Source organism: Tetranychus urticae, chromosome 3 (genome assembly GCF_039701765.1).
Source record: "Tetranychus urticae isolate SD_2017Ah chromosome 3, NJAU_TeUrti_SD_1.0, whole genome shotgun sequence".
Classification (NCBI taxonomy): domain Eukaryota; kingdom Metazoa; phylum Arthropoda; class Arachnida; order Trombidiformes; family Tetranychidae; genus Tetranychus; species Tetranychus urticae.
The window spans coordinates 7,207,686-7,231,119 of record NC_142960.1 but is presented as its reverse complement, the minus strand read 5'-3'; the positions used below and the strand labels follow the sequence as shown (position 1 = coordinate 7,231,119).

Here is a 23,434-nt window from a genome sequence, read left to right as displayed (position 1 = left end):
GATTCAGACTTGATCTTTTCGACTTGCAATTCTCGCCGCAATAAATTGACTTTCAATACAATACGAACTTCATTAAGCAAAAATGGATGAAACATTTCTTTTCGTCAAATAAATTCAATACTTATATTTTACTTCATTTAAGTCTGTATCACGATTGGATTGTATTAGGGTGTCAAATATATTTTACGGTTTATGAAATTTTGCTCAGCATTGACTGAAATTTCGGTAAATCAAATTGAACATCTTCGGTATTTATATAACGTTTTAATTTTTTCACATCGAAGAATTGATACCGTTTTTGTGCTGGTCAGAAAATTTATAGCACAAAAATCGATAAAAGTGTTTTTGACCTCAGTTTCTGAGTAGACATTCTCTTAGGATGAATTTTTCAAAAATTAAGATAGATTGACGTCCATAGATATGAGGTCAGGTACTTAGGATAAATTGGCAAGCATTCAAGATCCGAGGTATGGTATTAAGAGTGGCTAGAAAAGTTATGAAAAAAGTTGGTGAAAAGACGGCGATTTTTGTACCTTTTCAAAAACTGTAAAAATGCAATAATTTTGTGAATATTCGTCCGATTTTGATTTTTATCTTTTAAACTGATTCATTAAGGATGAGTAATGTTTTAATCAAGTAAGCTGACAGTCAAATCTTTTTTTCATTTCGAACCGCAAAATATACTTGACACCCTAATATTTAATGCATAATGTCCGATTGAATTTGGAACAAGGAAGCTTCCCAATTTCAAATATCGCGAAACTTGTAACGTGGTAACAGCATTTACCTCACCAATAAACCATTTAATGCTCAGATTATCAGTGGTTATCAATATCACCACTTCTCTGGGAGTAAATTCAAACATTTAATACAATACAAAACTGATGTTTCCATTTCAGACAAAAACAGCACAAAAAATGGATTCTATTTTTACTCACACAGATGTTTAAAATTGATTCAAGAGTCAATTACTATGAGCCATTAACTGAATCACTTGACTTATCAAAATTCTTGTTTTAAATCATTAAACATGATTTACATTTGATGCCCTTTTCATCATTATCATTGAAACAAAACAAAAGTTGCATTAGTATCAAAAATAGTCACCTTTTTCTCGCATTCAAATTTACGTTATTTTCATTTGTGTAGTTACAGGTTCACGGTTAAGCGGTCAATCGGCACTTCACTAAACTTGTTGGAATATCAGAAGAAGAAGAAGAAAGGTGAACAAATTCCTTGATTTCCTATCATTTCTCAGTTTGTTTAACAATCCCGATTAAATGGTTGGAATAATTGTTGATCCATTTGGTGATTCAACTCATCATTACTTTGAATCACCTTTTCACAATAAAATTTTTCCTCTTTTCAACCTTTTTCTTCTTCTGTTTCAACATTTCATGATACACTCTTGATCATTGAGATGCAAATAAATCTTAAATCACCCTTTTACCTCGCTTGACCTGTCAACAGGTAAGACAGCAAATTTGCGAATAAACTTTGAACAGATTTGTCGCGAAAATGATCATCACTGAACAATAAAGGCATTTATTTATGTGCATATTTAAACTTTACTCAACTTTATTTACTCACATTTTGACATTTTTTTGATGAACATGAAAAAGAAGAAGAAAACACTTTTCTGATTATTTCTTGTTCTCTCTTCATTTCGTTTCCATCATCAACTCTGCAAATAGCAACAATCAAAATTGGTTCAACTGGTGAAAATGTTTTTCCAATTCAAATGAATTATTCTGATGATGGTGATGATGAAAAGCAACACTTTCTCAATGATCATCATTAGTGTCGGTGTTGATTTCCTTGTGGATCAATTGACTTCTCACAGTATGAGTCTTGCTTCACATAATTCAGATAATGTTAACTGTGCTTGTGTAAAATCATTAATGTAACCTTCATTATTATCATCATTATCTTCTTGAAAGATAAATGTCTTGAATTCCTTTTCTTCCTCAGGCCTTTTCTCTCATCTAATATATCATTTGTATTATTATGGTAAAAGAATCATTTTGGCGCCTTTCGACATTCGCCTTTAATCATTTACTAATTAAGTTGCTTCTCTAATTAGTTTATCACTTTGCAAAATGGCAAAATAAATGTACCAATGAAGAGAAGGAAGAAGATGAAGAGACTTTTCTCATTTGTTTGGGGAAACACACAGTTTCAACTGTTGGACTAGATTATCGATTGACTGAGTGAATATGAATTTTTATTGAAAGCTAATATGAAGGGAAGGAGAGAAGCAAAAAAGTTGGCAAAGTTGAATCTCTGTAAATGTAAATATGATGGAGATGAAGGAATACAAAAAACAATTACATTTATGGGAAAAGAGTGAAAATATTAGCTTTTATAGGGGAATCTGAAAGATGAAGAGGAAGATTAAGAAGACGAGGAATGATGAATTGGCTTAAGATTCGTTTAGAATGATAAATTTGGTATCAATCTACAATCGATTGTTATTTTCATCATCATTTTCATCATCATTGCTCTCACCATGGGATCAGCTAGAGAAGAAGAAAAAAAAAGATGAAAAAAAATCGATAAACCGATAGTTTTTTTTCTTCTTCTTTGTCTTCTTTCCTTGAGAAGCTAACGGGCTGTTTTCTTCTTCTTTCTTTTCCTTTCTTTTCTTGAGAAGGAGGAGAAGGAGGAAAAGGAGGAGGCAAAGAAGAAGATTCAGATTTTAATAATATTGGGCGGTTTTTTATCCTGTACGCCTGTTTGGTGTCATAACTCACGAATGGTCGACGCTGCAGACCTCAGATTCGAACCATGAGCTCTTGTAGATTGCACAACTATGAGTCCGAACGGTCAAGTTCATTCAAGATCACTCCGTTATCTGGCCTCTGACATTTGAATGGCACTTTCTGATACAGTCACCCTTCTGAAACTACAACTCTGATGAAATAGTTATTTAAACTATTGATCATTATAATTCATGATTTTCAATCTTCCTTGAAAAGATGAAATTTAATCTAAAAGATCACTTTCAGCTAATTTTGCGAGTTGGATTAAGTCAATGAGCAATTGAAGAAATCGAATCGAAACTCGACGAAATGCAAAAGTAGGTCTAACTTTTTCAGATTGATTGCTGTCTGGTGCATGTTCATCACTCATACTGGCCAAAAGATAAAAGTGTTTCAATACCGTTCAGTTAATCAATTGGTTTTGAGAAAAATGTCTTTTATCTTTCCAATGATGTAAGTTTTCAATTTGTGGCAAATATGAATCAATCTGAAAAATTTTGCATCATCAGAAAATGAAATTCAAATGTCATGTTAGAGGTAAAATAACGGAATGACCTGAAGCGTACGAACTCACAGTTGTGCAATCTGCAAAAACTCATGGTTCGAATCTGAGGTTTCCATTCGTAAGTCATGACACCAAACAGGCGTACAAGATGAAAAAACGCCCAATATAATAACAGGGAAAAGGGTGAACCTGAATGGTAAAGATTCAACGGAATAACATTGAATATAACATTTTTTTCTCTCGCTTTTCTTCCATTTTCATTTTCATTTTGATGATGATTATGATGACCAGAGTTTACTCCCTTTCACTTCTCGTCAACAAAGATGATGGAATATTCTTCCTCACGTCAGAGAAAAATGAAGAAATTCATCATTCATCATTTTCATCGTACACTGCACTTACAAGAGACCAAAAACAACCGTTCTTCATTTTTCATCTTTTCTCCTCATCTTCTCCATCCTTTCATTATTCCTCTTTCATCCTTTCTCTTTCACTTTCTATCCTCTTCGCCTGCCTTTTATCGCTACACAAATCATTCCAGAAGGTTGATTAGTTGACAGAAAATCACGTGATTTATTGCAAATTTTGGTGACAATTTCCTGACAATTTTGGCCTCTTTTCACTTTTACAAACCAACAAAACAAAAGTATCAAATATCAATATCTTAATCCTCCTCTTCATCCTCCTTCTTCATCCTCCTTCTTCATCCTCCTTCTTCATCCTCCTCTTCATCTTCCTCCTCATCTTTATCCTTAAACTGAACAACATGTTTAAATGCTAAACATTTAAAAAGTAATCTTTTTTTTTCTTCTTCTTCTTCTGTTGTTTCATTTTGTCTCAAAAAACATGAACAAAAAAAGTCAAATTACTTCTATCACTTTTCATTCAATTCATGGACATTAACATGTTCAATTGTTTTCCGTCATTGTACTCCTTCAATCGGCTCTTTTCATCCTCCCTTCATCACCATTCAGCACAGAAATTTACTCATCTCATGTTTTAACATTTTGTCATTCTGCAACTTCTCTATACATTTTCATTATGCATCTTCTTTAATCATCATTATCTTCCTCCTTTTTTTTTCATCTCAACGTTTTTCTGTTTCACCATCTAAAAATCAAAAACAGAACTTTCGTTTAAAGGTTAATTCTTGAATTTTTTTTCCTCTTTTCCTCCTTTTCCATTTTCATTCTTGCCTTTTCAGTTTAAAGAAAAGTTATTAGTTTTTGTTTTCAATTGCACTTTTTGTTGTTTCTTTTGTTGCATCTCAACATCTTCAGGTTATCTTCATATGAACTTTTGTCTTGTTTTTCATTGGCATTGATCAAAGGCAGGAATTAAACCTCCCACTATTCATTCCTGAGTTTTAGTTTCTTTCCCTTTGCTCATGCAACTCTTCAATTCTTATTCAAAGAAATCTCTGAAAGTTCAATTTATCAGCATTTTGTTTTTCCCAATTGAATTAAAATGAACTAAGTTTCCATGTTGTTTGCTTTTAAATGAAAAAAGTGCAACAGTAAAATCAATTTAATAGTAATAATCAAACAAAACCAAACATGATTTGGGACTAATTTCACCGCATTTTCACCTGAATATATAAAAGTTCAATTCGGATTCTTGTCAGGCAATGAAACAAGATGAAGGGGAAAAGGTTACATTAAGATGAAAATGAAGATATGATGAAAAGCTCTTGAGACGTTTGTAGATTTATCCATATAATAAAATAGAAGCAGAAAAAGGGAGAAAATTTTGATCGACTTTCCATGTAATTTCAATCAAATGGCTCTTTCAATGTCTAAATCAACATCACAATTGATAAATTACTTTGCCAGTTGCATTTAATAATTTATTCAGAGAAAAATGTAAAATGAAAAAATTGATTTTCTTTTCGTTTCTTTTTTCAATTTCCTTGTCTTTTGTTTTACGCTTGAAAGTTTATTAATAAACAGACGGGTTTCCTTTGCAATCAAGAGACCAACCATGATTCAATTAATCAGTAAAAGCAAGTTGATTAACAGATTATCATGATAATAGATCCAGTTATCCTTTTGGTTGGCAGAGTAGCGCTTAACATTGAAAGCTGCAGCTAAATGGGAAGATAAAAGATACTCATCAATAATATTAATGATTATATCAATAACAGTTTAACAAGTTTACATCATTTATTTCACATAAAAATCTTCTCTTTCTTTTCAATTCGTCTTCTCTCACTCAATGTTCATTTAGATGAACATTGAATTAAAATATTAATCATTATCCGATTGTGAATAATTAAATTTTTCAACATTTATTATGTCCTTCAATTGATTTAAATGATGTTTTATCACTTTAACATGCATCAATTGGTTAACATTGAAATGCATGTAAAGTGTACTTTGTAAATCAATGTATTAAAGAAAAAAAATGTTGAAAAAAATAATGAATTAATAATAATGTTGGTTGAGATGATCAATGACTCTGTTGAATTGTAATAGTTTTGGTGAGAGTGATGATGAAGATGATGATCTAATTGGGAAGAGAAAAAATAAAAAATGATGAGAATTGGGTTCAAAGGTTGAATTGGTTGCGTTTAACCATAACATCCATCAAAATATTTTTTGATACTAAAAGGTTGTATTATTAGTTAATGATTTCTAATCAATTCTTGGTGTGATTAGTTCAACATTCAGCTAACACTTGATCTTTACTCGATTTACCTTTTAGCTAGGTAAAAATAAAAGATGATTAAATTGCTTTCTCAAGGGAAAACAAAATAATATCAAAATAAACAGTAATCTTAATTGTGAAAAGATTATTAACCTTTCAATTGTTGTCTGATTTGAAGATATTAGTTGTAACTAATAATATTATTATCATCACTGGAATAGCAGGCAATAGTATTATTACAACTACTAAAGATGTGAAGGGTTAAATGAAGGAAAAAATTGACTTTTAACCTGGCAAATTTATCTTTTCTTGGTGTAGACTAGTTAAACATCCAAGACCATTATAAGTTAATGTTGTTGATTGTTGATTGCTGTTTGTTGGTGTTGTAATTGTTAATAAAACACAGTGTTTTGGTTTTGGTAAATAAATAAACTTTTCCTTCTCTTTTTCCCTTTTCTCTCGATTTCTTTAGTTAGCCGTTTGACCTTTCCAACTCTTTCAACAATATCATCATCGATATAAACAAGCCAATTATAATGGTGATTACATTGGTGTTGCTTCTTTTTCCTCTTTGTGTTGCTTTGTTTTCATGGAAGACTTTCCCTCTCTTTAAGAGCTTTTAACTTTCTTTAGAGCCTGTAAAATGAAAAAAAGAAGAAAAAGAATTCTATAGAAGGCAGAATTGTCTGAAAATAATGGAAAAAGATGAAAAAAAAGAACAGCCAAAGGGAGAAGAAGAAAGAAGAAGAAGGTTGCGTGCATAAGAAAACCTAACCCGATTTGATTTATGGAGAGGGAAGTGCGAATTAGGCTTTTAGATGAAGAAAAAAAAGGAATATGAAAAAGGAATAAAAACTCGTGCACGAGAAGTAAAAGAGATTAGGCCTATGAAAAGGAGATGGGCAAGGAAAGAAGAGTAACTCACACGACAAAGATATGCGCTTATGAGGTTGATATGAAGTTGTATGGATAGAAATGAAACTAGGGAGAGAAGGAGAGACTGAATCGTTGTTTAATTCAGTGATGAGACACAAATTTCAATCTTGATACTGTAATGGATGTTGCTTCCGGTTGATTTATGGCAATCATCAAAAGGAGAAGTTGTGGAAGAAGAAGAAACAATCTCGGAGAAAAAAAGGGAAAGCTTTTTGTTGTTGTCACTCCTTTATCTATTTAGTGTTTATCTTTCTTAATTTTGACTTGTCCACTGAGTGTCCTGCTTTGTGAAAGTCCGATGGTTTGACATTTTTTTGTCTACTTGTTTCTTTTTATTTCCTTGGTCTTGCAGTTAAATACAATGACTTGATTTGGCTGAGGTTAGATGATAATAAAAATGTTGGCCCAATCCATTCAAGTAAATCCTCATTTCAATCCCTCCAATATATTGGAAAGCTTTGGAAGAGCCTGAAAAAAATAGAATGAAAAATTGCGTAAGTTAGTACAGTTAACTTCTAAACAATGTTAAACATTGCCTCTTGAAATGATTTCAAATTATCAGCTCATTTATCAAGTTAAAAGGATCTCTCCATCTCCTATTTAACTCAACTCTGTGTAAAAATAGGAATAAATGGTAAAAAAGAAGGTAATGATGTTAAGATGAATTTATAATGATTATGATGATAATGAGTAAAAAAAGGTAATATGAACAAGGAATCATTTACTTCTGATATGTTGAACAATTATTTTATAATTTTTAGTAGTTTACTGTTATTTTGTTAATCTACAAATAACAGTAGTAGTAGTAGCTGTGGCAATAGTAACTATAATAATAATACTATTGCTATTATTATTATTACTATTATCAAGCATTTTACCTTGAAATTCTTTGGCTTTTATATTTCACCTTTGGTGTAAATGATTCTCACCCCAACTTAACTCATTCATTTATTTATTCATTTACACATCCATTGACCCGAAATGTGGAAAATAAAACCATTATCTTAGCGCATTAATCTGGATCACATAATGTGGTTGTCTCATCATCATAATCAACATCACACTCTTCATAATGAGCATAACCATTAACGGTAACAGCATATCAAAGGGAGAAATGTTTGAGGATGGATTCAGCTTCATTCACCATAATTTGAAATCATTTTTTACTCACTTTTCTAGAAAAGAGGGGGATGAGAAACAAGAAAATAGAACTTCATTGATTAACAGTTTGAAAAGTTAACTGATTACATAGATATATTATAGAGTATGTAAATAATTACCTTTGCTTTGATAAACTCAAGATTCCATTCCTGTGTTGTACATATTATATTAACTGGATGGCAAATTCCTTAAGCTTTGATAAAGCCCATTTCCAAGTCATCTCAGGCTATACCGGCTTCAAAACAATCGCATAAATGGATTCAACAGGATTACATAAATTACTGTTTTGGGTCACAAAGTAAAGGTGTTAAGGTTGATGGTTAAACATGGTTTAATTAGTGGCAGTCACCTGGCCAAGTGGGTCCATGTCAACAAAGCAAGATTTATCCTATTTTAGTTGACTATCATTGAAGGATCCTTTTTTTGAACAGTGAGATTGGTTAACAGGCTTAGTTGTGGATAATTTACTGGCCTCATGAATGACTGCTATTAACCCTTGAAATCTTAAGCCTGGTTCCATTGTCTTGACACCAAAGTGAACAGAAAGAGAAAATGTTAATTCTATGCAAATTGCCATGTGGTAAAGCTGGTAACTATAGATGACGCAGTTATGTGGCTTGTTTTTAGGTTTCCATTGTCCAAATCATTAATAGATTAATCTGTTCATTGATATTAAATGACCAGCCATTTGAGTAGTTTAAGAAGCTAAAAAAGATAAATTGAAAAATTGATGTAAAATGAGAAAAAGCTAGTAGCTCATAATTAGCAAAAGATCATTAACACGGTCAGTTGCTTGATAAAGATCATTAACAAAGAGTCTATATGTAAGATTATGCCTAACACAATATTTTGCTAAAATTACAGTTGACCCGTTAATATTGAGTATATAAATAGAATCAAGCCAAGCTCAATTGAATTAACAATATTGAAGCAAAGGACAAGAGCAAAAATTGTATTAGATTACCTTAAAATATGGAAAAAATAATTTAAATAGTTACCTTCTGTTAATTTTGTGAAGAACGAGTAAACCAACAATGGAAGAAAAAAACACAATATTTACTGATTAAGCCTTTTAACAAGAAAATTTTTGTCATGCTCTTTCAACAAACAAACATTTCATGAAAAATGTAGGGTGAATTGATTAATTACACTGTTAATTACTTTTCATCATCATCATCATTTCTCATTTACATCGTTAATCTCTTCTAATCCTCAACACGAATATTTTTTTGTGGCTAGTGGCTCCATCTTAAGTATTTTTTATTCACTGTTATCGGCTGTGCAAACCAAAGATTATATTAATCTTTGGTGCAAACAGTTAACAGCATTGACAATAACAAATAAACAAAATATTTTTTCTGTAGTTCATCTTAACTGTTTATGATAAAATGTTATTTCCTTCATAGTTTACAATTAATTAAATCAGTTAAAGCCAATTTACATGGTCAATCTTAAACACAGGATGTTTGGAGGCTCACCTTTGAACTTCCAGACGAGTTGCTTCAGCCAATATGTTTGATTGGAGAAATTGTTTTCCCGTAAAATGACTGAGGCAGCAATTTGTAAAAGGTAAGAAAGTAATTTTGAAATAATTTTTCTGTAACTATGCATCGTTAACTAACCATAATTTGATTCAAATAATTCTTACCTTTACATAATCGATCCAATTAGATAAATTAAACTCAAGATGATCCATGTCATGGACTAAATCGACACGCGATTATTTGAAATTCGTTTATAATGGAGGTAACATTGAATTTGTAGGTTCGTGATTTAAATTACACTTTCTATCTCTACTCTGAATAGTAATTTTACTAACATTTTTAAAATGAATGGATTTATAAATTGATGACAATTGTTGAGATTAACCAAAAAACATTGGTCTTTTGGTTTTTATCATCTTTTCTACTGACCTCAGTTAGTTTTTAAGTTTTGTTCCAAGTAGGATCTTGTCAAAATTGTTTTTTAATTTTCAAAAGAAGAAATAAATTCTAATTTTAGATTCAACAATTAATAAATTGTTATTGATGAGATAATTTAAGAAATTGAATTACTCGCCTTATTGTTGTTGAATCGGTTTCTTCTAGATGGTGCTACTATACTACGATTGTTGCATGTTAGGGCCCATGCTTCGATACGTTTTGTTAAATTTTGGTTGTGTTAGTTTTGTTTAATTAATTGTGAATTTAATTGCACCTTTCGGTGTTTCTCGGTTGTTCGTTTATTATATTTTGTTGAATTAACTGTTTTCTTTCCTTAGTTAATCAATATGCCGTCTGACAGTAAAAAGAAACGTGAAGCTAAAAAAAAGGAACAAGCCAAAGCAAGAGAAGGTACCAAGAAAGCTGATGCTCCTCAAACTAATGGTGTTACAAATTCTGGTAAAGGCGATGATGGTAATTATGAAGAAGAGATTATTAAGAAAATCGAAAGAGACATGGACCTAAATGCCGAATACCGTTCCTGTACTGGTGTTCTTGGAGTCCATCCTAGATCCAGAGATATCAAGATTGATAATTTCTCATTAACATTTCATGGATGTGAAATTTTGACTGATACTAAATTAGGTTAGTTTATTCGTTTATACAAGTAATCTGATTATTAATACATATCCAACTTTAATTTCAATTGTGATTCCCTTTTGAAGTTATTTTTGTTTGTTGAAAAAAATCTTATTCTCTCATTTTTTCGTTCTATTTCAGAACTCAATTGTGGTCGTCGTTATGGTCTAATTGGTTTGAATGGTTCCGGTAAAAGTACTCTTTTAGCAGCAATCGGAAAAAGAGAAATCCCTATTCCTGAACAAATCGATATTTATCATTTAACTCGTGAAATACCTCCCTCTAATAAGTCAGCTCTGGAGGCAGTTTTAGATGTTGATCAAGAAAGGGCAAGGTTGGAAAAGCTGGCTGAAGAGCTAATTCAAAATGATGATGAGGAATCTCAAGATCAGTTGATGGATATTTACGAAAGATTGGATGAAATTGGCGCTGATAAAGCTCAAGCAAAAGCAGCATATATTCTTCATGGTCTAGGTTTCGATAAAGAAATGCAAGCTAAAGCTTGTAAAGATTTTTCTGGAGGTTGGCGTATGAGAATCGCCTTAGCAAGGGCCCTTTATGTTAAACCACATCTTTTACTTCTTGATGAGCCAACTAATCATCTTGATTTGGATGCCTGTGTCTGGCTTGAAGAAGAATTGAAAACTTACAAAAGGATATTAGTTATGGTTTCTCATTCCCAGGATTTCATGAACGGCGTTTGTACTAATATAATCCATCTTTATAGCCTAAAGTTGCACTATTATGGTGGTAACTATGATGCCTTCGTTAAAACCAGATTAGAACTGCTGGAAAATCAAATGAAACGTTACAATTGGGAACAATCTCAAATAGCTCACATGAAAGTAAGTAAAAAATTCCATTGTTGTTCATATATATGTGTATATTATTATATAATGATGAATTGGATGCCGAGTCTGAGCTCGTAGTTTACCTAATACTAATTTTGTTCATTACTTGCTGTGCTTACAACGGTGAAGCGATTTTAAACTGACCTCTTATCTTTGCATTAAAAGGGTTTACATTTATCAAGCAGGATTTTAATTAAATTTTTCATTTTATTTTGTAGGAATATATAGCTCGCTTTGGTCATGGAAGTGCTAAACTTGCTCGACAAGCTCAAAGTAAAGAAAAAACTTTAGCTAAAATGGTTGCTGGAGGATTAACAGAAAAAGTAGTTTCAGATAAAACGTTGACATTTTACTTTCCGTCTTGTGGAGGTATACCTCCGCCTGTGATAATGGTTCAAAACGTGTCCTTCCGTTATAAGGAAGACGGACCATGGATTTACAAAAATCTTGAGTTTGGAGTTGATCTTGACTCGAGAATAGCTTTAGTTGGTCCCAATGGAGCCGGTAAATCAACCCTTTTAAAATTGATTTATGGAGAATTAGTTCCCAATGATGGACTTATTCGTAAAAATTCTCATCTACGGTTAGGCCGATATCATCAACATCTTCATGAACTGTTAGACCTGGATTTATCAGCATTAGACTACATGTTGAAAGCATTTCCAGAGGTAAAGGAAAGAGAAGAAATGAGAAAAATTATCGGTCGCTATGGTTTAACAGGTCGTCAACAAATCTGTCCAATTAGACAATTATCAGATGGTCAACGTTGTAGAGTTGTATTTGCTTGGTTAGCTTGGCAAGTCCCTCACATGTTGCTTCTGGACGAACCTACTAACCATTTGGATATTGAAACAATTGATGCTCTTGCTGATGCTATCAACGATTTCGATGGTGGTTTGATGCTTGTTAGTCACGACTTTAGGCTTATCAGTCAGGTAAACATTTTTTTCTTCGATCTCGAATCCTTCATTTGCTTATATTTAAATTTAACGCATTTTTTATTTTCAATTTAGGTTGCTAAAGAAATTTGGATTTGTGAAAACCAAACTGTCACCAAATGGACTAAGGGTATTCTAGCTTACAAGGAACATCTTAAGAAGCGCATTATGAAAGAAAATGTCAGACCTGAATGATGTGATGCATGACACTAAACGGGAAACCGTTTAAATCAATAAAATATTTCATTCGTCTTCACGCTTGAAAAAAAACTTTCAAAATCTCTATGATCGGATTCTCGCTTTCAATGTTGAATTACTCATGCTCGAATCTTCGAATTGCACTCAATTTAAGACAATTGTATTTTTATATTCATTGATTAGATAATTCTGTTTGTGTGAAATCTCCATTTGACTGTTAGATTACACCAAATCAATCGCGACAGTGAGATTATAAATTTTGAATTTGCAAACATTGAATAATTAAATTTTGTTAGCGCGCTTTTTTACTAGTCAATTTTGAATTATCAAAGCATAGGTTCAATGGCACTATCGACTTGTTCAATCAATACAAGTAAAGGTTACCATTACGGAATATTCTATCTCTCGTCTATCTTCTTCAATATTACCAAGCAAAATATTTTTGTAAATCAAATAAAATTAAGTTGTCTTCAGTAAAAAAATAATTTAATGTACAAAATTATCGATGAAACAATACAATATCAGCGTCTTAGAATTATAATAAAACCTTCTATGATTGTAAAAAGTAAAAGGGCAATCACTAAAATATAAATACAAAAAGTGAATATTCCATCATCTAAGCTTCTTGGAGTGAATTCCGATGATGACTGAGACTTTTCTGGACGGATCTGAAGTGGACTGAGAGTTGAATTTAAATTGATCAACTCAACTTCTGGAGATTCAACATTAACTTCACACAGAACCATTTTATTCGGTCTTTTCGAGATCATATTTATCATTATAGTCGAACCTTCCAATGGTGGGTCGCATGTAAAATTCATTAAACTCCTGGGAAACTCCAGAAAGGGACTACATTTACGAGTGTGATGTTTATTCTTGCTAATTGTTATCCAGACTTCGGAGATTCCGGGAGAAATTCTTTTGTAGGTTTCAAGCTTTTCTTCTTCCAGTTGAATTTGCACGGAACTAATTAGATGAATTCGTCCAAGAAAAACTTGAAAAAAATTATATCTTTCGTCTTTTGACAGGTAACAGGTATACGGATCTCCATCGACAGCTAAAGATGACGGGGTTACATTATATGACGCGTTCGTTGGTTTATTTGCGGCTAAATTGTGGGCACCGACACTAGTAAAATATAAACAAAAAATGATGCCGAACATATTTTTAAATGAAAAATTAACGTGAAAACATGAAACATTAATCGTGACTAGATACCGAAGACAGTCAAACTAAGCTATTTATAAGTTGAGCTGAAGTGAGCTAAGCAGCTTAAGCTGATTCGAGTTAAAAATTTTTAAGTAACTTAATTTAACTCTAGCGAGAAAAATTTGAATATTTCACACTTGCCAACGGCCAATTTTAAATTTCTGCTTAAACCAAGAAATATAATCATTTAGTTAATTTTATTGGATTAAAAGCAAATCAAGCCATAAGCAGCCATTAAATGGCTGTGTAGCTCGAGCTGGCTCAAGCCAAGCTCAGCTAAGTTATCAATTCTCTTCTCTCTCACTGTTTGAATTGAACCTTTTTTTCAGGAGTTTCCATACATTATTAGCTCAGTTGTTTTTCAGTCACTGCCGATTAAAAAAAACATGTTCAACAATTTGTTTTAATTTGTTTTCTACCTTCACTTTAATTAATTATCAAACAAAGAAACTTCTCCATCTTCAACATTTATATCTTAATATAAATATCTACATATTGTTTCTGATATATTTATAAACTGTGCTTAATTTTGTGTAATATTAACTTCAAGAGACTCTCAAGTAAAAAAAATCTCAACTCTAAATGAATACCCTAAAAGTAATCGTATTATTGATTGAACTCTCAACTGGTAAGTGGAAACTTTATTCATATCAATTTACCCTAATAGTTTCAATGGTTTCAAAATTTTATATCCATCAATACTTGAAGATGGGAAACAGTACATAAATATATTCACACATTTATTCAGAATACATACACTGAATGCATACACTGAATACATACACTGCATACTCTATACATGCACAGTCAACATGTACAGAAGCTTGAATCCATTTCTTTTTTGGGCTCGGCTGTTGGGGGTGTAAGAAAAGAGAGAGGACCTTTTTTCCCTCTCTTTCCCGTTTTCGCTCTTTTCTCTCTCTCTCTCTTTTCTCATACAACCTTTTATTTGTCATCTTTTTTTTTCTTTATTTCAATCTTTTCTTCTTTCTTCTTTTTCCATATAACCTGATGAATTTTTCATTCACAGTTTTCTCATTGGAATGTTGGGATTGCAAATCATCTATAAATGCTGCTTGTAGCGATCCATTCTTAATGGAACCCTTTGCAAAAATGAACTGCTCAGCTAGCCCTAAATACGAGATGATCAGAAACATGTATGGCAATAAGACAACTCAATTTTGCCGGAAAATAATAGAAAAAAGTAATATTAACTTCCAAACAATATCAACTACTCAAGAAAACAGGAAACAATAGTGATCAAAAAAGCTTATTAACATCACCACTTAGAGCTAATTTGAATACCTTTTTTCCTTCAACTAACCTTAAAGTTTATCTACTTTCATTTCAACAATGGGTTTCGGTTACAACGATGGGCAAAAAAAAGGTTTATTGAAAAGCGCAAAAATTGATTCAATCCATTTTGTTTACCTTTCAGCGAGTTTATTATCTTCTAGTCAACTAATTATCTCCATCAATTACAGCTTTCATCACTTTTCAGTGATAAACAATGATTTATGATTTGTTTGCTTTCACAAATTTTATCTGCAACCAAGTCCATCTCATATTGTTTCAATGCATTTACTTACAAGATCAACTTCCGATCAATGTTTACCCTTAACTTGCAAGGTTTCTCATCCATCATTAACCAGGATTGACTAAGTCCATCTCTTTTCATATCTTTTTTCATTTTCTCACAAATATCATTTCTTATCATCATCATTACCCCTCTTCTTCCACTCTGTTGGCCATTGATGACCTCTTTTCATCTTCTTCTTCCATGAAAACTTCAATATTCAATTGTGTTTCCATTTAGTCTACTTTCTATTGCACCCTAAATTGAACCAATATTTCTGGTATAATACCTTGTTTCCTTTCCCCTAATATTCATCTGCTTGAATAACTTCTGGTAAAATCATATTATCCTATTGATCCGCTGAGTTAAACTTTTCAATGAATATGCACAAATATTGAAATGATTGCAATCAATCACTTTTGCTCTTTAATTTTACCCATTTATTATCACTTTTTGCCAAGTTAAACACGTTGGTGAATCTGAAAAATGCTGAGTATATTTCAATATTTCAGTAAATTTAATACAACAATTGTAACATCATTATCATCATGACCAAACTAACAACAGTAGATTAGCTTAGATAAGCTTGAACCTGTTCTTGTTCTGCTTTATTTTTACACAACTATGATTGTTATAATAATAATAATCAATAATAGTAATAGTTTAAAGGTAAAACTTTATTGTTCATCATCAATTTTATTTAGTTTAAGTTAACCCAAATAGAGATGAAAAAAAAAACCTGAATGATCATTGAATTATATGAATGGAAGCAAAAAAGTGAAGGTGACTTTCAACTTGATTCAAAACAAAAATTAACCAAATTTGTTCATACAATGATAATTTGGATGCGCGTAACCCATTGTTGACCATGAAAAAAGTAAAACACAATCAAACTGAAGGAGTAACAGTTTAATAACAAGTCAAGAATAATTAATAAGCTTTATTAACTACTTTCTCTGTAATTACCTATTCATTTCTTTTTTTAAATTAACTTTTCTATTGATCAATTATTAACTAATTTTCCTTCTCTTTTTTCATATACAATCAATTTGGTTTCTCTTATTGCTGCTGCTTCACTATTCAATTGCTGCTACTTAGTTGAAGGAAATGTCCGAGTGATACGAACTTGTGGATATTTAGAGGAATCCAGATCCGATGATAACCGATGTACCACTCGCGTAGGAACAAACGGACTTAAAATAGTCTCCTGCCATTGTGCAACTGATGCTTGTAATGCTTCACCCTATCTAACCCATTCGATGGTCACAACATCATTCACAATCATGTTCACCTTAATTTTGACCGCCGCCTTCTCATAGGAGCAATCATTTGACGCCTACCATTCCCATATCATTCCAAAAATACTTAACCCTCTCTTTTGCTCCAAGACAGTCTATCAAGAAATTGATAAATTGTCACAAAATTTTTCGTTCTTGCATTTTTTTCTTCAAATTTTATCTTCTCCAATCAATTGGTTAACCTGAAATTCAGGGAAAAATCAATTGCTTCCAGAAAGGCTAAAAATTAGGACCAACAAGAATAGATCTGATTGTAAAAAATCTACCTTAAAAGGGACCAAAGAATAATCTTTAAGACAGAAAATTGTCTTAAAAATTAATTTACTCAGGAAAATTAACCAGTAATGAATGGATCACAAAAGGCTAATTTCAAGTCAAACTTCATAAACAATTGATGAAATGAAAATTTCATTAAAAGGTCGATTCGAAGTCGTTTTGTTTCATTTTCAAATTGATAGGCGATCACTCTTTTTCCTCCCATACTAATTGTCATTCCAATTTCACTCTTCACCATATTAGTTTTAAACATATAATTTGTGCCTTTTTTTTCTATCAATTATTTATCATGGAAAAGAAAAAATGACAAAGACGAGAATCACCAATTTTTTTTGGTACAAATGAGTTTACTTTCATCTAAACTTATTTAACACTTCTAATCACATTTTCATTCCTCACAATTAATATCGATTAACCATCATAATGTGATGAAACAAAACGTATTCAAACAAACAAACCTTTATGTGTTCCCAATGTATTATTCAGCTAATACATTATCTCTATTGCTATCATTGCTAACAGCAATACCATTTTAACCAGAGGTACAACCTAATCACTTTCCTCCCCTTATCCACACCCTTAGCTCATTTTCCTCCTCAAACTTACCCTCCATATGTTTTCATGTGGGACGCAAAGCGGGAAACCAGAAAATTTTAGACACCAGCTTACTAATTTGAACAAATTAACTTGAGATTTGTTCAATTAAAACTTCCTCTTTCCGCTATTAATATTAACCATTCACTTTTCTTAACCATTTGTCTTCAATCTCGCCTCTCAATCTGGCTCGGCAAAAATTTCATTACAACAACTCAATTTACAATGTTAATACGCCACTAAATTGTTCATTTTTCCCGTCTTGCTAGTTTCACTTGAAAACCATTCTCACTATAATCAATATATTTACCAATTTTTGTTTCCTTGTGTGTCTCTGTGTTTGTATACTTTCATCATTCTCATCCTCATAATCATGATCATCAGCACCAACAGCCTCACTCTATCATCAAAATTAATCTTTTTAATCATTCACCAACTTGAAATGTCCTTGTAATTTGCCTTGTGTAATCGCAAAATTAATCCTTGTTAAATCATCTTGTAACTTCCTATTCCAACCCTCAACTAGTGTTTACAAAACACTCACACAAATTTTTTTTCATGGTTGTCTTCTTGGGCTAGTCGATGATATCTTTTTGCTCCTCATCTTCCAATCTTCAGCTCTACTCATCTTTACCATCTCTCTATCACTCCCATTTATGTTTATCATTTAACTCATGCTGTTTTACCTGTTTCCCTTTGACCGTATCTCAAATCGCCTCAAACTCACTCCTTTATTCAAACAATTTTCACCAAAATTTACCAAACCATTGATTAGACTTGGTTTCACAAATTTTTGTTGCTAAATCACCTTGACTGACACAGTATTTTGGATGCTAATTCAGAGGCTAAATCAGATTCATATTTAGATTAAACTAAATTGCATTTGATTTACTCGCCTTTTCCCTTCATCCCATCATTGTAACTCAGAATGTTTTTTTTCTAAAAAAAGTGTCTAATCACATTTCTTGTCAACTTGCAAATGCATATTTTGTATTTCTTCAAATCTTATTGTTTTCTAATTACATTCTCATCAATTTCAATTCTTGCTCTAATTTTTTACAAATTGTTCACTTCGATTTGTTTCTTTTCCTTATTTCATGTGATCTGTCAATTGGCAATTGAAAATGTATGTGATGCAAAAAGGGCAAAATTATGAACCATTTTATTAGGAATTTTACTTTAATTTTCTTGTCTCGTACAATTATCATTACAATTATTATTATTATTTTTCTTGGACTATTTATTATCTCTATTAATATCATTACCTTTTATTAGCGTTCATGATGGAATTGAATAACCTAAATTTTGTCTTGCATTACATCTGTTTTTATTAGCCAATGAAAAAAAATTACTGAATCACGTATTTGAATCAACCATGTTTCTCGATGAACATCATTCTTCATCATTACTCTTATTCAATCTTGACTTTAGTTTTTTCCTTCTTTACCTTTTTCATCACTAAATCTCTGTCAATCCCGGAACCAATTAAAGGGATTCAAACTCCATCCAACTTCACCAACACCAACAATTATACATTCAAATCTATTTAAAACAATAATTTATATACAATTTTAATAACAATATAGTTATTATAAAATATTGTAATCTTGTGGAAGTTTGAAAATGACAAAAAAAAGAATTGAAAAACTAGAAAATTTGTTTTTTTATTTTCTAAATCAAATTAATAATTTAACGTTTCAATCAACCCAGACAATCTCATCACCTGAAATGGCTAATCTAAAATTCTGGATTGAATACATTAATCACTAAAGGCTAGTCACTTACAATTAGTTGTTGGTAATGAACAGCTTCATCTCAACATGAATATCGTCATCAGAATAATTAATTTTTCCCTTTCCTTAACAAGCACATTGTCTGATTCCTTGTTTCTCATTTAAATTGCACTTCTCTTCGTACAATGTTGATTACAATTAACGCTATTAATACAAATATGAATCATTCAACTATGCTAAATGCTTGATAACCGGTTTTATCACTTCAAGTGTAAATTCAATTTCAATTTCAATTTACTTTTATTTCAAATTGAAAGTACAATTTACTGATTATTAGTCTGACAATTGTAATACATTTGATATATTTAGTCAATATGGATTGACGTTGAAATTTTGAATCAATTTGGTTACAAAATTTTCTGGTAAAATTAAGAAAAGGCAATTTTCCTCTTTTCATTTTCAATATTTCAAGTTTTCACTTTTCTCGCAACTTGTTTCAATGCTCAAGGATTTTGACAATCATTATCACTAACATCATCATGATTCATGATATTAAACCTGAAAAAAAGGAAACAAGAGTTTACAAAACTGATTAGACGAAACTAGTTTAGCCTTTTTTAGTCACAATTTTATTATTTCAACATTTTTATCCTCAATTTTCATCTTCATCTATTACAGACTCATTTCACAGAAATGATGAAAATGATCTGAAAATGATAAATTGATTGATAACAGGAAAAGTGAAAATTTAATGTAAAGAATTAATAATTAATTTCAAAAAATTGTGATTGTAATCATGATTTCATCGAAGTCCATCAAGCTTTTAATGTAAAAACAATTTCAAATAATTCGCAATTTCTCATCAATATTGATCACAATCAGATTGTTTAACTCAATAGTCAAAAGGTTAGTCAAAGACAAAACAATAAAGGTAAGTCGATAGGATCAATTGTCTTCTAGTTTCTTGTTTATTACAACTTAACCTGTATTTTGATTTATTGGTTTTCTGGTTATTCCTCTTCTTATTGGGTAAATGTTGGGTAAACATTTTTGAACCGTTTAATTGTCTATTTAAATAATCAATTGAACAAACAATTTCGCACTCATCAATTTTTATGGTTAACTTTAACTGTAACCAAATCTTTTCTCATTTCAATTGTTTTTCTCTCCCTTTTCTCGATAGTTTACAGTCTCAGGTGCTATACCTGTAATTCAATTGTTGATCCTTATTGTACAACACCATTCATTCCGCCTGATGTTGGACCAGAAAGAGATAAATATTTAAAGGATTGTGATCAAATGATTAAGACTATTGTCGAAGCCAATAACAGCCTTTCAGCGGGTGTCGATCGAGTCCCTGGTTTAGGTTGGGCTTCAATATGTCGTAAAGTTGTTCAAACTGGTTTGTATTGACAATAATCAATTGTTAATTAACGGTTAAACATTAATGTCCATCAATTTATTCTTTATCAAACAATTGACTTGATTATTTAACCGATTCACTTGGCCATTAAGATTGTTAAGAAATGGCAACTTTAGGTTTACCCAGTTTTTTGTTTTCATTTTATTACAATTGCAATTAACTAATAACTGGTTGCTTTGGTACAATCAAAGGATAACCTTCATTTAGTTTAACCTTCACAGATAAATTGGATTGGATTAATCTTAATGTTTTTATGATCATTAATTGTTGTCATTATGATTTCACATTGAAACCCTTTAGGTGTGTGTGTGTGTTAACTGTATTAAAGAAAGGCAGTGAAAAGAGGAAATGAAAAGACTATTTTGATTGAGATATTTACAATGGTTGTAATTCAATTGAAATTCAATTCCTTTTCAGGTTAAATTTTCATTTCATCGACACAACAAATGGTTAATTTATTCAGTGTTTAATCAATTTCTGAAAGCTTAATGAAATCGATATGAAAACTGAGAGGAAAATGAGACTTTTAGTCAAGTTACAAGTGAAATTCAATATAGCTTGACTTGCATGTTGATTTAGTTGGTAATTAATTAAGAGATTTTTCAAAATGGTAAGTAAAGCACATGAAAAATGTTTATAATGAAGGTTATCCATTCAAGAAATTCAGTGAAATGATGATTTAATTTACTCAAAGCTGCTTGTATTGACAGCTTGTTTACACCTTTTCAAACAACTTTGCTTTACAAGATCACTTAAGATGAAAGTTAACAAGTTGGCGTTTGTTTGGTTAATCAATATTGAATGTTTAGCAACTTTGATGGATTCCGTTGATTGACAATGTTTACAGTTTTGCTAATCATGAGTTTGTTTAATCATTTAGTCTAAATATTGTTGCTTTTCAGTTGATGGCGAGCAAAGGATTCATCGCTCCTGTGGTTACTATAAAGCTGCCTCTGAAGTACCTGGATGTCACAAAAAATCTGGTTCATTGGGAATCTCAAAAGTGGAATGTTCATGTCGCGCTGAGCTGTGTAATGGTTCGGACAACTTACAAATTAACTACTTGGCCACTTTAATATCGACAGTTACCATGTTAATAGTTAGCATAATCAATTTAATGTAGTGACTAGAGAAAAACGAAATTTCCTTTTGTTCGTACATTTCTGTCCATTTCTTAGCATTTCTTTAATGGTTTTCCTAACCTTTAATATAAAAACAAGCAGAAATTCGATTACACTGAATTAGATTTAATGGAATTGTATCAATTAATTAACTAAATTTGAACATTAAAACTGCCGAGACAAAAAAATGTAACCACAAATTGATTGTAATTTGAAGAAAACCTTTTCTAGGTTTGCTTTTCATTTTTAAAAAGGTTCATTCATTCAATGTAATTTACAATTTCATGAGCGAAGAAAATTAAATGTAATTATATTGCAACGGACAATAAATCAATTAAAGTGAAATAATTTCATAAATAATTAACATAATTTGAATGGGACTGACGATTTTATAGTTGTCTAATTAAATCAATAGTTGAAATTGGTGAAAAGGAAAAGCGAAAAGCTATTGCCTCTTGCAGCAGCAACGGGAAAATGGGAAAAGAACCAGAAAAAATATGACAAAATATCACCATAACTGGTTATTCATCAACAAATTATGGACTCAAAAGTTATGAATTTGAAATGAGCAATGTAATAACTGTGAAGTGCTTAAAATTTTCATATCCTTTGCATTGAAATTGGCTTCATTTTCTGGTAATCATCCCTTTACCCAGAGATTCATATAGAAAAAAAGTTTACACACATTAATAAGCATTTCATTTCGCAAATGAGACGCTTTAAATATTAATTTCATGTTCATTATGTACACAGTGAGTAAACATGAACAGTTGGAAGCATCTTGGAATGTATTGATGATTAATAAAACCGGCTGACAATTTGTTAAATCAAAGATAATGTTTAAGAGAAAAGTGTAGCTAAAAAGAAACAAAAAGACATTTCAAGTAAACCATACTTTAAAATATCCAAGTTAAACATTCCAGATGACAAAATGGTTGTAAAACAGTTAGCTAAAGATAGACTTTAATGATGAAGATAATACTAATTAGGATGATTTAAGATGATAATTTAAAAACAAAATTAAAATAAGTTAACCAAAAGAGAAGGAAAAAAGCATTTCAATTGTTAACAAAACATGTGACAAGCAAAGTAAGTTGAGACAAAGATAGATGGCAGGAGAACCGTAAAACCTGCTTAAACTCAATAAAGTGATGATTAAATTGAATGATAATGTTCATCTTGATGAATCTCATCGCAATCAGGAGGAGTTTAAGGAGGAGACTGTTTAGTTAATCATCATCATCTTCCTATGATAACATCAGCATTTGTCATGGAATAGAATGGTGAAAAAGATGAACAGAAAAAGAAGCAACTGCAAGAATTTGAAGAGTAAAAAGATGATGATGATTATGTTGATTACAATGATGATGATTACGATAAGCAACTGAATAATTCAAGAAATGTAACCATTGAATCTGAGAGGAGCCAAGAAAAAAAAATGAAATGATAATGTTTAGTTGGAATAGGAATTTGCAAGTTTGAAGAGTTGATGAAAAACAGTAAATTGTAGGATGTTGTTTTGATTGTTAGCCTCATAATCAAGCTGTTAAAGTTACATTTAGTTACATTTACAATTGATCTTGCAGCCAAATCTTGTTAAATTGGTATTTAAATGAGCAACTTTGATTTTGATACTCTCAAAGAAA

At 31.2% G+C, this 23,434-nt stretch overlaps 2 protein-coding genes and 1 long non-coding RNA gene across 14 annotated transcripts; 2 read left to right on the top strand and 1 right to left on the bottom strand.

Moving 5' to 3' along the window:
• Window positions 1–4,760: 4,760 nt before the first annotated feature.
• Window positions 4,761–9,235, bottom strand: LOC107367067 (uncharacterized). 11 transcript variants are annotated; one of them, XR_016200093.1, is made up of 7 exons: window positions 9,009–9,235; window positions 8,130–8,715; window positions 8,021–8,060; window positions 6,839–7,317; window positions 6,204–6,549; window positions 5,425–5,772; window positions 4,761–5,353 (listed from the first exon to the last, which is right to left on the bottom strand). It is a non-coding gene; the product is annotated as an uncharacterized LOC107367067 (long non-coding RNA). The 11 variants fall into 11 exon arrangements; XR_016200089.1 differs by lacking the exon at window positions 8,021–8,060 and adding an exon at window positions 7,728–8,019; XR_016200090.1 differs by lacking the exon at window positions 8,021–8,060 and adding an exon at window positions 7,728–8,019 and having other exon boundaries at window positions 4,761–5,772; window positions 8,130–8,291; window positions 8,360–8,715.
• Window positions 9,236–10,165: 930 nt separating this feature from the next.
• On the top strand, window positions 10,166–13,043 carry LOC107367066 (ATP-binding cassette sub-family F member 2). The gene is made up of 4 exons (XM_015934733.3): window positions 10,166–10,577; window positions 10,713–11,416; window positions 11,641–12,357; window positions 12,436–13,043. Exons 1-4 carry the CDS (start codon window positions 10,280–10,282, stop codon window positions 12,553–12,555), a joined length of 1,839 nt encoding a protein of 612 aa, XP_015790219.2. The 5' UTR covers window positions 10,166–10,279; the 3' UTR covers window positions 12,556–13,043.
• Window positions 13,044–14,122: 1,079 nt separating this feature from the next.
• Window positions 14,123–23,434, top strand: LOC107367073 (uncharacterized). Of its 2 annotated transcripts, XM_089269543.1 has the most exons (4): window positions 14,123–14,395; window positions 14,798–14,971; window positions 20,428–20,646; window positions 21,570–23,434. In XM_089269543.1, the coding sequence occupies exons 1-4, from the start codon at window positions 14,350–14,352 to the stop codon at window positions 21,788–21,790; spliced, it is 660 nt and encodes a 219-aa protein (XP_089125669.1). In that variant the 5' UTR covers window positions 14,123–14,349; the 3' UTR covers window positions 21,791–23,434. The 2 variants fall into 2 exon arrangements, with proteins under 2 accessions (XP_089125669.1, XP_015790228.1); XM_015934742.3 differs by lacking the exon at window positions 14,798–14,971.